The following is a 14,389-nucleotide window of genomic DNA, read 5'->3' on the forward strand; positions in this document are numbered from 1 at the left end:
AATCTTTGTTGACAGAAATGTTGAAATTTAATATTTATTCTACACATTTTTACAGCATTGGAAAATGTTAAGAATGATTATGTCATGTTTGTTCTCCTACAGAAACCATATTAAAACAAAAAATATATATATCCCACCCCCATCTTTTTCAAATTTCAAAGATTTTTTTGAAAAAGCTCCAGAGAGCCACTAGGGCAGCGCTAAAGAGCCGCGGGTTGCCGACCCCGGTCTAGTCAAAACAAAAAGCAGTAACAGGTTGTGAAAATGCATGAGATCGAATCTGACAGAACGACAAGTCAAAAAAAAATCCCTCTCACTAAAAATCCCATTGGAACAAGTTGCATGAATTTTTTTTTTGAATGTGTTGCAAATTATATATATTAAAAAAAATATCAGCAGGGAAGTCTAATAAACCCATGTACGTTTTCAGATTTTTTATTAAACAGGTGACCCTGCAGAACCTTGAACATATTTAGCTAATACCCTCCAGCCAATCCCGTTTCGGGACCTCTTTGGGACGGCTGACACATTAAGTCCTAAATCAGCAGCAGTGGAGCTGGTCACAGCTCCAGTGAGCAGTTAATACAACCCGTCTCTGCCTCACGTTCGACACAGAGCGGGATAATGACCGTTTCCAGAAGAGCGAACAGAAGCGGGACCGACCTTCTGCGGCGATCTGGACATGGGACCCGGCGACTGCGACCTGGCGTTTTTAATGGAGGAAACTGCAGACAAAAAAAAAAAAAAAAAAAAAACGGAGAGAGAGAGGAATAGAATTAGGGGAGAAGCGTTTTCTTTCACACAGCGGGATGACACAGCATGAAGTCATGCAAACAAGGACACACGAAGCAAAGAGAGCCTAGAGCTGAAAGAATCAGCGAAATCAAATAAACACTGTTGTTCTGCAGGTCCTCCAGACTGCCTTAAGCTGCCTCTACACCCAACAGCTGCTCTGGCACTCTGGAGAAGGAGGAAGCGACTCCATCTGCTGATAACGCTGCTGGGTTAACCCGAAAACACTCAAGCTAAATCTGTTTCATCTGTAAGTAATAATAATAATAATAAAAAAATCTAAAATGAAATAACACTTCGAGCTGACAGCAGAAGAAGAATTAAATTGCATTGAAACGCAATGATGCCGGTCAGTATAGAAAGAGCGGCTGCCATATAGCAGAAGGAGGAGGAGGAGGAGTCAGGTGGGAAACTGGAAAAAAGAAGAGCCGTTCGAGAGCAGCAGGTGTCAAAAGCCAGATTGGGAAAAATTAGCGTCATTCTTCAGCAGAGGGTCGGCCATTTTACCTGGATGCTGTGGCCTGGGAGGGATGGGAGGGCATATGGGTTTGGAGACATTGTCAGAGAAGGACGGCGCCCGCTCTTTGACACTGTCTAGGCTCCAGCTACTGGGAGTGGGTCTCACTTTACAGCACACAGATACACCACACAAAAATAAAATAAAAATTACATGATGGAGTTTGCATGCAAAAACACAACATAAAGTAGAAACACTGACATTTTCTATGGGTAATAACATGCTGATGAATGAGGCTGGAGTCGTTGTAAATGCATCAGTCTTGAATTTTGATCCAATGGAAAGGCTTTAAATGGGCTCATAGTTATGGAGGTCATGTATGTCAGCTAGTGTGTGGCAAACGGCTCAACCTCGATGTGACAGATTCAACATAAACCGTTTCAACAGCTTGGCTTATTGTACAAGACATATTTCTGTCTTTTCTTTGAAGTAACAGTAGGTGAGTAGAAATGATGCAACGTCATATTCCGCAAAAAAAAACAACACACACACACACCGGCACACAAAGGACATTGGGTTGTTTGCTCACTATCAATCAAAGTGGATCAAAACTATATTTTTTTCCGAAGATATTTGTGCAGTTAATTATTTGGCTTCCTTTTTTACATTTAATAGATTTATCTCTGATTCCCACAGGCCTTCCTTCATGCGCACATTTGGATATTTTCTGCACAGAACGGAATATAATGAGGCATATCTTTTTGAAATTTTGATTAATTACATTAGCTGACACTGGGTCACAACTTTAGATGCAGATGATTCTGTGAGAATAAATTGCAATCAGGAAATCGGTGCAGTTGTTCCTTGTATGCTATGTCTTAGAGTGGGTGTTAAACTCTAACAACGCGATCCAAAGATATAATTAGAAGGTAAAAAAAAAGTTACACTTCCTCAGTAACAGGTTCTGTGTAAATCCTTCCACCCTTTTTTTTTCTTCTTTTTATCATTGTGATCAGTGCAGACGGCCCGCATCACCATATTGTGATACAGCGCCCTTCTCCTGCTGTGTTAGTTACAGATCACACTCCACTCGCATGGAAGAGTTTTGTGTTTTCGTGCGAGTCACAAGGAAGCTATCACATCCACGCTCCTCGCTGTTTATTAATAGGTGAGTAATCTGACACCATCTGTAATTATTCCTACGCTGAGGAAAGAAGTGTGGAGTCGTTGCTGTTGTTGGTTGTTCTGTTGCATCTTCAATTTAAGTCCAAAAGAAAATATGGAGGCGGGGAAAGTTTTTGAAGAAAATTGGAAGAATTTTGGCCGAGATGTGAATAATTGTCTTTAAGACCATTAGACTGGCTCAGAGCTGGTAGAGGATGATCTCATAGCACTCTAAGCCTTTGTGAAGCTCTGAGAAAACAAGTTTGAACAGTAAAGGCTAAAAAAAAAAAAAAACAAACTGTTCTTTTCATGCTTTAAAGAAAAATACTTTAGGGTCTGATGGGGAAAAAAATGCATAAAAGCATCAAATGGAACCAGTCTTTCTTTTTATGTTCAGCATTTGTTTTGAACCCACTTCAAAAATGCTAATGTCTGCATCGTCTCTGGCTTAAAAGTTAAAGGCAGACAAGTTGCATCAGGCTGCCGAGGGTTAAGAATAATAATAAAAAAAAGACTCTTTAAATTTATGTGACATTATTGCATGGTGTGCGTCTTGTATCGCAATATTTTATTTCACAGAAGGTAATTGCAAAACACATAATATAGGTTTACTGCATATTTTAAACTGATGCCATCTCCTATCTGAGCTATATATACAGTAGTAGGTATGCACTGACTGCAGGAGTGCTTTGAGAGTGGAACCGGATGATTTTTAGATACATATTGCCAAATCTGTTAGTTGTTATGGAATACCATGTTATTTTCAGGGATGAATCAAAGAATTATCCAGATAGTAGAAACAGTCAAATGAACCAGGCTGTATTAAGCTACTAATAATGTTATTAAAATCAATTTTTCACTAGAAATATAAACACACATCGGTCTCACTTGAGTGGCACTTTATCTTGTCATTTCAATTCTGAAACTTTTTAAAATTTATATTTAAATTTTTAAGGTCTAAAATTCAGATTACACTTATTCAACCTATTAAAAACATAAATCATATAAACACTTGGTGCCAATTTAAGAGTTGGTGAAACACGTTTGTACAAATTAACAAATTTATAGACATGACAAAATTCACCGAACTACTGTACAAAAAACTAATATTAAAGATTTATCTTCAGTTGTGTTTTGATGTGGGGGTTTATTAGAAAAAGTACAACAAAAAAATATTACTGTCAATAACGGCTCTTTGAGAAAAACGGAATTCAGTCAGAATGGAAAATGTATTGTCAAGGCTTTGCAAAAATTGGTTATTTGAAAAGGTCACAAAAAAAACAATCAGTGCATTTTTGTTATATTTGTGTTTTCAAAAGAAGCTTCTACGGAGAAATTCGCTGCTTTGCCAGAAAAATGCTTCGTTACAGTGTGTAGTAAATACACACTGCATGTATGAGCAAGATGGCTGACACTCTGGACAGTATTGCATGCACAGACGAAAACCCAAGAAGCTGTTTGCTTCTGCAGCTTCGCATCACAACGCAGATGGCAGCCATTTCTCTTTGGGGGTTAGGATAGATGGACACAAACAAGGAATTTGTGATAAAAACACTTTTTCTATAGACATAAAATAACAGATATTCCCTGTGAGTTCTTTTTTTTAGTGTTTCTGATTGCTGAGTGGACAGTTCCCAGTACAACTCAGGAATATAAATAGATGTGCAACGATAGCGAATGTGTACCTTTATCTGGTGCCGAGAGGTTGGGGTCACTCCTGGGTAGAGTGGTGTCGCCTATCTGGTGAGCAGGAGCTCTCTGCAGAATAAGGAAATCACACAAATTAATCTTAAAAACACACAACGAATAAAGATATTTCAGCTGCGCTACATGATATAATGTTTTTAGAAAAATTGGACTAAAGCTCTCGTAAAGGAGAGAACATCGACGACACAAACAGCAGAGTATTCTAAGTAACAAATGCAGTGTTCATAATTTTGCTAGAAGTTTAGGATTTAAGTTGGTTGTATTGACTGCCAAACAAATCCAGGAGACAAAAATTTGATCTACAGAACTGACTAAGCAGAATTTGATTTGGGAAGTCCAGTTCCAGGTCATGTTGTTATTTTGGTTACTTCTCTGAGCTCATTCATTTAGTCTGACGGTCTTCTCTGGAGTCCAGCATTTTCATGTGGACTCAGGAAATTGATTCGCTTGCGGTTGCACTGTGCAATGTGACTCCGGCATACACACAATAAACTGGCTTGATTAAATTAGCAGACTCTATGCAATGATGTATTTTTTTCCTACCAAGAAAGAAGCGCTGACAATGAAAACAGAGGCGTTTTCACAAAATACAAATAAGAGAAGTGATAAAAAAAAAAAAGAACAGTAATTTGGCTTTGTCTGTATTTGTGTTTGTGACACAGGAACAAGAAGAAAGTTAATGAGTTTGCATTGTTTAGTTAGCATTGAGCTTTGATTGCTAAAAAAAAGGGTTAAATACACTAAAAATGTAAATAGACATGCTTAAATAGTGGATTAGTTTCCTTAACCCTTTTGTGATGTCACAATAGGAATGTGCGCTTGGAAACTTTTATTTTGGGCAAGTGAATTTTATCATGAAGAATTAACATTATATATCATTTTAGACTTAATTATCTGACAGATCATTAATTTAAAACTGCAAAGAAATGTCAAGACATGTTGGTTTTGGCTCCGCCTGAGAAACGTGACTTTGCGTTCGCCCTAAATTTGCAAAACCAAGAATGCAGCTAAACAAGTCGTCTTTCTAATAACCGATATTAATCACCCAATAAAAGTGTTTTGTATTATGTAGGTCATCGGCAATAATCTCCTCCGTAGAATTAAACATAAACGGGGTGAAAAAGAGGTGAACTCCACATTAAGCCGCGACCGCGAGCGATGAACGGCCTTGAAAAGCAAACAGATTAGGGTTGCTTTGTTTTGTTGTTATTTTTTTTTTTATCGGAGCTTTGTCGGTGGATTGATTGCGTGGTTCCGTTACACACTGTCCTTCAACCGGGAAAGCAATTACAATATCACGTTGCTCTCATAACCTCTTGTTTTTATGTTATCAGCTTGGTGTACAGAACGGTTCCTTTGCCCCCCACCCACATAATGGAACAAAGCTGGAGTAATCTTTAGCAAAAACAGAAGTAACTACTGCTCTTGAAAAATTGCACCTCTCAGCGACAAATTGGCCTTACACCACGAGCCGTCGCCAAGGAGACATTTTTGTCTCTTAGGCGGAAGTCGCCCATTGAGATGTATTGTACATTAAAAAGGTGACCTTGTTTTCTGCCACAGTGTGCACCTCATTGGGTGCTGCAGTTGTTACAAACTTCGAGTTTCCCTCTAGGCAGAGTGTAACACCGCGCTGGACAACTATAGATCTGCTTCCTAATTTGTCTTTGTGTCCCAATCACACAACTGCACACTTTGACAAAAAAAAAAAAAAACTTAACTGAGGCGCCGGTAAACCTTTTAGGGAAGGCAGAAAGTAGATGAAATGGCTGGATCTTTGAGGTTATTTTTCCCACTTGTGACATACAAATGCATTCTATCTATCTAAATATTGCCCTGAATGAGTTGCTATATGTTCCTTGACCTGGTTTTGATGTAATGTGATAGAGTTATAACAGGATTAACACTTTAGAGATCTTGATGGTGGTAATAAAGGTAGAGACTGACTTAAAATAATGAGCAATTTATTTCCCTAGCTATGTATTCCTTACATTATACCGGTGGTTGAGTTGCCATGTATGCATGTTTTATGTTGGTTTAAATGTGAGGAAGATTTTGTTGAACATCACATTTGACGCACTCCCAGTGTGAAAAGTTTATGTATACTGGAGATCAGCAGGCTGGAATTCATTGTGTCCTGCTGCGTCATGACCAGGCCAGTTACTTTTGAGTGGCATCAAGGTCTTGTTCTATTCTAATTTCCAAACTCCATAAGGTTCAGGGGTTTAAAAGGCTTTTAATTGCACTGAAAGGTGCCTGAGTCACCAGGATTTTTCTGTGGTTGTGTAACATATTGTATGTAGCATACATACTAGCCACTGAATAGCCTGTTTCTGTGCACTGCTTATCAGCTAGTTGAAAGAAGGAGAAGGCTCATGCAACTTAACCATCTTTTCAAATTTGGTGTCAAACACAATGGACGCCATGGTGTACAAAGAGAAGTAGCGCCACCTTATTATTATTATTATTATTATTATTACCCTAACTAAAACTGTATTTGGAAATTCAGTGTCACATTAGCATCAAGCTATTACTGAATACTGGCTAAAGACTTTGGAACCTGAATGAATTTATATAACCGATGAAACCACAAACTTTGCAAGATAATAAACATTTCCATGGCAATGTATCAACTACTAATATAAATTAGAAATTTATGAAGAGGAAGAATGCCAAAGTATATAAATGAATACGTTTATATTTGCCAACCTGTGCAGGTTCAAGGGGATTGGAGAAGATGGCACTGACCGGTCTCTCTCGCGGAGACAGACAGGCATTTTCTCTGGAATGCTTGTGTTTTTCTGCCATTTGAGGCGAACCTGAAATGAACAGTATGATATGTTAGAGCCGTGTCTCACACACACACGTGCACCCCCGCCAGCAAGCATATTCGCAAACATGTTCAGGACCAAACAGGGAGCAAGGTGTTAGGCTATTACCCCCAAATACTGGCAATCAGGAAAGGCCAATCTCTCTTTCTCCCTCCAAGCCTCTCTCTCTTTGCCGTCCTTTCAGCCTCAATAGCTCCACAACATGATAAATGGCTTGGGCTTTCTTTCACACACACACACACACACACACACACACACACACACACACACACACACACACATCCTCCTCACCCCCTCTAACCCAACTCCTTTGCCTCCTCCGTTACACTGGACAATCACAACGGGGACGTGAGCCACAGCTCGACACGGTTACATGTGTAGCGCGAGTCAATAGATAGGGGCAAAATCCAAACGCGCAAATTCGTCATTATTGCCGCCCTTCCCCTCAGCAGCTGCCGCATGAATCTTGAACCATTAGCCAACTTGACAGCACTTGGAAGACTATCATATGAATATAAGATGGCAATCGCTGGCTCTCCTTCAGGTAGCACCACAGAGGCAATAATTCTCCGCACGCTTTATGTGTAGACAGAGGGCACTTTTATAAGGGCGCCGCCCGCTGTCAGCGGCTTGCCAAAGGGGAGTGCATACGCTTCCATAAACGTCTTCATATATTCTCGCTTTTTATGATCGGGATCAGGCAGAAACACATTTACACATTTGAACACATCGGGATGAGAGGGGCAGCAGGATGAGGCATTAGCTATTCACTCTACCCAGCGGTGGACGCTCGGATAACCGAGTCTGGTCTGGACAGCGCTTGTTATAAGGGAATAGTCAGCTCACTTGTAGAAATCTCTTATTCTCTCTTACCACGTTGCGAGCTTTCGCCGCCGCAATGTTCCCTTCAACACCATTTCTTCCAGCTCATTTATTTATCCGTCTTCATTTTGCATTCTCTCTGTTTCGCCTTTCCTCGGTTTGTTTTCCTTCAAGCTCACTTTTTCTACATTCTCTTTGAAGATCTTCTGCCGGGCTCTAACCTCATCAGATTGCCTTCTGTTTTGGGAGACGGCGTCGCCGAAAGGTTAAAAGTACAACGTTGCACGTAGAGAACACTCGATTCAGACCGCTTGGAAATGAAATATCAGCTGGATGCTCGGACACAGGGCTCATTTATTTTGATAGAAGTCACCTTACCTCTGGCACTGGAGGGGGCTGAGCTGGTGACGTTGGGCGAGGCAGAATGGTTGGAGCTGAGGCTCGAGGTAGATGGACTGGGCTGGAAGTGGGAAAGACGACATTATGAACATCTATCTTAAATCACCAGAACATTAATATTAATAAACTTCAAGTCAAGGTTTATTTATTTATGTAGTCCATTTACAACAACCTCAGCTGACCAAAGTGACCAAGACCAACTTGGTTGGTTCAAACACACACGGTATGGCATCACCTCTGATTCTGAATAATATTGACAAAGGTTCATCTTTAGTCACAACTTAGAGTAAATCAAAGTTTTTTTTCTCCAATATATTACGTTAGGCGCAGGTCTTTATTCTATTTGATCCACCGACATGCAGCTGGTGGAGATCTAGATACATTTTAAACCAGGTTGTTTTCCCCTTTCATTTAAATTTCCATCCAATTGAATGAAACTGGATGGTTGACTTTTATTTAACAGTGGAGTTGGTTACACCCGTTCATTTAACTTGGGACGGTACACCGAACATTTTCGAAGTCCTTATCTCGTTGCTGACAACAATAACATTTTGCTCTTTTATTGTTTGTATGAACGCCTCAGCTGGAGTTTTGACTAGAATTTGACAAAGAATCTGTGGAGGGAGCAAAAATATTCCAAAGACTTGAAGCCCACTGTCAAAATACTGGAACAGCAGAAATATGTAAAAGCCAAATTGATATAAGGAGTTTTTCCAATGATCCAATTACATTTTTTAAATATTATTTTAAATGTTTAGTCATCACTTGAGGGATGTCTGTCTCATTTTCAATCAAAAACAAGCTTCTTCGCTGGATAGAAACAATTATTAATCTAAGTCTGCAATCGGTATGAATACTTTTGAACTTCACTCTATCTGTAGTGATAAAGCCGGTGCCTCATTCTACTAATATCAATCAAATAACTGCAAGTAACACCTTAAAAGGAAACTCTAAATCTTCAATTAGATGTCACATTGTTTCATTTTCTTTCCAGGTAAAGAAAAGCTTTAATATTCCAATCTATTATCCTAATTGACTCAGTCAGATTCCTGACAGCAGCCTTTTTTCCCTCCCATGTTTCCCCTCTCTTATTATTACTCCGGTCCTGCCAGGTGCCGCGGACGGCTTGCCAGGAGTTGTCGGCAGCTCTTTGAATTGGCCAAATCCAGTTTAGATTAGACTTAGGCAGGCTCCCTGGACGGCCCGCACAAAGCACCGTGTCCTGAATTGATATAATCATGACAATTTGCTTGGCCGGACAGAGCCCTGGACGAGAAAAGTCGAGATGATAGAGAGGAAAAAAGGGTCAGAGGAGAGAGAAAGAAAGAAGGGGGTAGGCAGGAGTGCCGGCGGAATAAAGCGAGGGCAGATTCAGAAAAGGAAAACAATGAAGTGATGCGAGTTGAGCCTGTGGGGAGCAGGAGGGCAAATGTTGGGATGTGGAGTCAATCTACTACTTTAACAGCCTATTCCGTGGGATGAGGGTAGTGCGCGAGAGGCTGCTTGCATGCGCGTTTTACCGGTGACGGATTACCTGCATGTTGAAGACTTCATCTGAGCTCTCCGACTGCCCGGTGATGTTGCTGACTTCGTTGGAGGCTTGAGACGAAAGAGAGGACGAGGAGTACCGGTTCACTGCAGGGTAGCTGCAGGGGCTGACGAGACAGAAGGAGAGAGCTTGTTACGGTGGATCTTTGTAAAAGGAAATGAAGTTATTTTCTTATCTGTCGTGAAGTCAAAAAAGTTGAAATTCCCACTGAACGTTTTTGTACTTTCTCACGTTATGGGCCATAAACTTCAGCGGAGTATTTGGGGGGATTTGATCAAAGTAGCACATAACTGAAGTGCATTTCTTTTTTTTAAACAATCTTATAAGTGCTGAGTACATTTGGACAATATACTTAAGGTTTTATGGAAAAGGACACGTTGGCTAAAAGCAAACATGATATAAATCGTGCCTACAGTGAAACACGACAGAGGCAGAATCATGCAGCAAGAATGATTTTTCTCATTTGGAACAGTTAAGCTCGTTTATAGCAATCTTAGCAAACCAGAGTTTATTCCTCCTGCTAAATAAACTTTATCCTGAGTAGCGAAACCAACACAACCCTTTGAAAACACACTACAGACACTATAAAATTGTGCTTTAAGTCAAAATTCATTTTTTAAACTAAAAACATCAAATCTTTATTGATACAGAATTTTCAGGGTGTTTTAATAATTATTTAAAAGAAATTGTTTTAAAAGAAAAGCACAGTAATAATGGTTAATGACCAAAAATTTGGAGTAAATAAATTAATTATAGTAGTTTTTGTGACATAACTGTCACGCTTATTGGAAAATTCTTTGCAGACACTAAAGGAAATCATTCATTATCTTTCCTTAACAAAACATGCCAAACATTATTATTGTTCACAGTTATAAATAGCAACCCTGGAGGGCCTTTATAGCTACATTTGGCTCCAGACCTGCAGGTTGCAGACATCTGGCCTAGCACATAAAACCACAGTAATATGTGTTGAAGTAAAAAAAAAAAAAATATATATATATATATTTTTTTTTTAAATACATATATTTTATTTATTTATTTTCCTAAAAGTTCATTTGGCAGGTAACTGTGTTTCACTTACCATAAATTCACCATGGAGTCCAACACAAAGGGCAAACCGGCAGAAAATAAAAAAGAAGACAGGTGTCAGTCTGGATGATAAACAACTGGTACAACAACTTCAGCATTTCATCAAAACAAGATCAAAATCTAAAGAAAAGAAAAATTATATCCAACAGTTTTTGCATTCTTTTCCCCCTCTCCACAGAAATCAAAACTTTGCACATGGGAGGGAGAAGAAAAGGGTAAATGTCACAGTGAGATTGAAGTGATGCGTGCGTCCCCAAAGTTTCTGTGCCCTGTGGGATCAGACTGTGGAAGGAGAATGTCGCAGGTAGACAGGGTGGAAGGGTCACTGAACACATCAAAACACCTACACACACACGCCGCCACCCACAGTCAGCCGAATAGACAGATCCCTGTAGGTTACCCTCCCCACTACTTTTTCCCCTTATTATAAACCAACACCATAAACAGATGGAAGATGCGGACAGACGGCTTTTATGGTCATTTTAAAATCTTTAACACTATAAAATACAGTCGTTTTTGACATTTTGGTAATCACCTCCGCCTTGCAACCCCTCTGCCTGCGTCGGGGCTGATGATGCTGGGCACAGAGTTCCTGTAGGTCCGCGGGCTTCCGTTGGTGAAGGGCACGGGGCTCGCGCGCACGTAAGCTGGAAACTCCTGCGGTTTTACATGGAGGAAAGTGGGATGATTAAAACGCTACTCGGCGCCAGCGTGTGGTACGTAAATAAAATCTGTGGTATGTAGATAAGGGGAAGTTTGTTTAATGAGGGGTGGCTACCCCCTTCCGCCCCTCCATGCCTGCCTTTGGTGGACAGCAGGGGTCATTTCACTTGGAAGTTTGAGCACAGCGGATCCTTTCTACTGTCGAACTTGCTTCATGCTCCCGCAAAGACGTTCGTTAATAATTCAAAGGAAATGACAGAAGACGTGAAATGTTCAGAAAATTCTGGTTGGTATGTTTGAAGTTGTCCCTGATTTACAACCTGGTGGCCTACCTGTATGCCCAGACTGGATTTCATCAGATGAAACTGGTCCACTAGCTTCTTATGGAGAGGTCTCATGTCTTGGGGAACGTACTTCTCGTGCACAGCGAGGCCGTATTCCAAGATGTGCGCCTGGAACGCAGAGACAGAAATAACAAACACAGGTCCAAGCGCCTGATATTTGCCTGGAATGACGAGAAGTATATTTTATTCGGAAGAGCACACCAACTGTTAAGCATGGTGGTGGCAACATCATGCTGTATGGTTCATTGTCAGAACTAAATGTGGATTGCACAAAGTGGATGGAATAATGAAGGTGTACAGCTCCCTCCAAATCTTTGAATTTCACTTTATATATCCTGTTGGAGAACCAGCAGCCTATATTCAAGATCTGGGACAAAACGCAGCAAATAAGCAAACCCATTAAAATAAAGTCTCCCTTTCCTGATAATCCAGCCAGAATTATGAAAAAAGGTTGCCAACAGTGATAAAAAGTGTAAGATTTCTCTGCATATTGCTAAAGGATAATGGGACCAATGCTGCGTACAGAATATGTGTGGTGGGGAATGTAATTGTTTGGGTTTTTGTGCATAATATTCACTATTTAAACATAATTTGTTGCGTTATCCCTCCAAAACAAAGCATGGTTCAAATGCAAACACTAAACTAACATAATCGTAGTGGTGATGAATGTAATACTTCAGGCAGATACTGTAGTTGCTATTATCTTTATGTGTAAAAAAAACAAACCCAGATAGGATCCATGACAATTAATAGTATAATAACCATAGAATTTTGTGAGCACATTCTCATAATCCAAAATGTTGTTTGTTGCTTTTTTTTTTTTAAAGATAATTATTTCTTTCATTTCAGACCTGTTCAAACATGAGCTCCCTCAGTCGGCCAATCTTGTCTCCGTCCTCGGGATGATTCATTATATAGTCCTTCACGAAAAAGGCCTGCAAGTAAACAAAATGCAGAACATTTGAAGGCCTGAAGGCGGCTCTGCTTTCTGCGTGACGATGTTACCTGAATCCCAGCAGGCCGTCACTCAGTGAATGCAAATGTGTTTTATTTCTTTGTGTTTGTGCAGTCCTTCGATGCATTTAGGAAGGTTTGAGCAAACACACAAGGAAAGTGAACAAAAACAGCATTACTTCCATTGGATTTTAGAGGACCAAAAAGGAAAGATTTAAAGATCAAGGTTTGCAAAAGGTTTCTCTTTTTTGTCTAATTGCATAACCAAATTAGCAGCAAAAAGTCCTCCTGCTGCTAAGCTAGTTATAAAATACTAATTCAATTCATAATCTTACTTTTGTCATTTATATACTCTTGTTTTTATTTTAATACATTGATTTAATAATAAAAATATAATAGGCACTAGTGTAATTTAGCCATAGGTTGTGCTTACAACAAAACAAATAGGCTAATATTGGCTAGTTAATTAACCTGGCTACCTGTAGCTGGTTAGAATAACTCAGTTTGATATTCGTCTTCTCATTGGTAGCTACGTTTTGTGATGACCATGTAACAGAATTACCATCTACTAGCTGACCACCAATGATATTTGGTGGTTAGTATCTACTCATGTTGGCATCTACTTTGGGGCTTCTTGGTGAAGCTAAACAAAAGGATTAACTTCCCTGGTTTTGATCAAAATCTTAAATAATCTTACAAATTAAACCTGAACTGTGTGCCTATTCGTTGGACAGGAATTCTTTCAAAAACAGTTTCAGATTAAGACTAGCATAAATAGTCTAGCATAAATAGGAAAATATAAGGACTAATATAATGTTATCAAAGTCCAATCTTTCAGAGCTGCCATTCTGCATCTCTTAGATGCATTCATGTGTTTCAGGTGTGTTGGTGGAAGAACTCATTGGAAAGTAACAACAGCAGCTCTAACCTGGACTGCATAATTCTAAATTGACTGCACATTTACTTAACTCCATATATGACTTATGAAATATTAACCCTTTTTTGTAGTTTAAAAAAAAGATATATATATATATATATATATACACACAGCAAAAATCTCCAATCAGGGCGTGCCGTGGTGGCGTAGCGGTTAGCGCGACCCGTATTTGGAGGCCTTGAGTCCTCAACGCGGCCGTCGCGGGTTCGACTCCCGGACCTGACAACATTTGCCGCATGTCTTCCCCCATCTCCTTCCCCGTTTCCTGTCAGTCTACTATCATATAAGGGACACTAGAGCCCACAAAAGACCCCCTGGGGGGGTAAAAATTTTTTTTTAAAAATTCCAATCGTCCCGATCTCATAAACAGTGTCAGTCTTTCAATGCCGTTTGGGCAGCTATCCAGGGCGGCATTAGAAACGAGGGCAGAAAAGAACTTATTGTTTTCCATTTCCTTGAGACATGTGCCATCAATGAGGAATTGGACCCCCTGCTTGTTTACTTGGGAAACTATCCTACATGTTTTGTACGAGGCTGCACCATATCGCACCCCACCCTACTATTTAGACGACTTCCTGCATTTGTGTTGTTCGGAGGACGGCAAAAAGGAGCGGGCCCGTCATGCAACAACCACAACTGCCCTTGAATTGCGTATTCTCGCCTTGCGAGCTGGAAGCTTTG

The 14,389-nt window shown here is 39.9% G+C and overlaps 1 protein-coding gene across 3 annotated transcripts in view; it reads right to left on the reverse strand.

Annotated features, from left to right (window-relative positions):
* The window catches only part of dock4b (dedicator of cytokinesis 4b), a 129,703-nt gene that overhangs the window by 6,858 nt on the left and 108,456 nt on the right, over window positions 1–14,389 (reverse strand). For 2 of the 3 annotated variants that reach the window (XM_028043594.1, XM_028043595.1), the window contains 9 exons: window positions 12,669–12,752; window positions 11,806–11,925; window positions 11,346–11,467; window positions 9,707–9,818; window positions 8,152–8,233; window positions 6,830–6,939; window positions 4,099–4,171; window positions 1,300–1,416; window positions 664–725 (listed from right to left, as the gene is read on the reverse strand). In XM_028043594.1, the coding sequence (XP_027899395.1) occupies window positions 664–725; window positions 1,300–1,416; window positions 4,099–4,171; window positions 6,830–6,939; window positions 8,152–8,233; window positions 9,707–9,818; window positions 11,346–11,467; window positions 11,806–11,925; window positions 12,669–12,752 (882 nt within the window). The remainder of the gene's footprint in view (window positions 1–663; window positions 726–1,299; window positions 1,417–4,098; window positions 4,172–6,829; window positions 6,940–8,151; window positions 8,234–9,706; window positions 9,819–11,345; window positions 11,468–11,805; window positions 11,926–12,668; window positions 12,753–14,389) is intronic. The other variant, XM_028043596.1, reaches the window with a different exon arrangement.

This window comes from Xiphophorus couchianus, chromosome 17 (assembly GCF_001444195.1).
Source record: "Xiphophorus couchianus chromosome 17, X_couchianus-1.0, whole genome shotgun sequence".
NCBI lineage: Eukaryota > Metazoa > Chordata > Actinopteri > Cyprinodontiformes > Poeciliidae > Xiphophorus > Xiphophorus couchianus.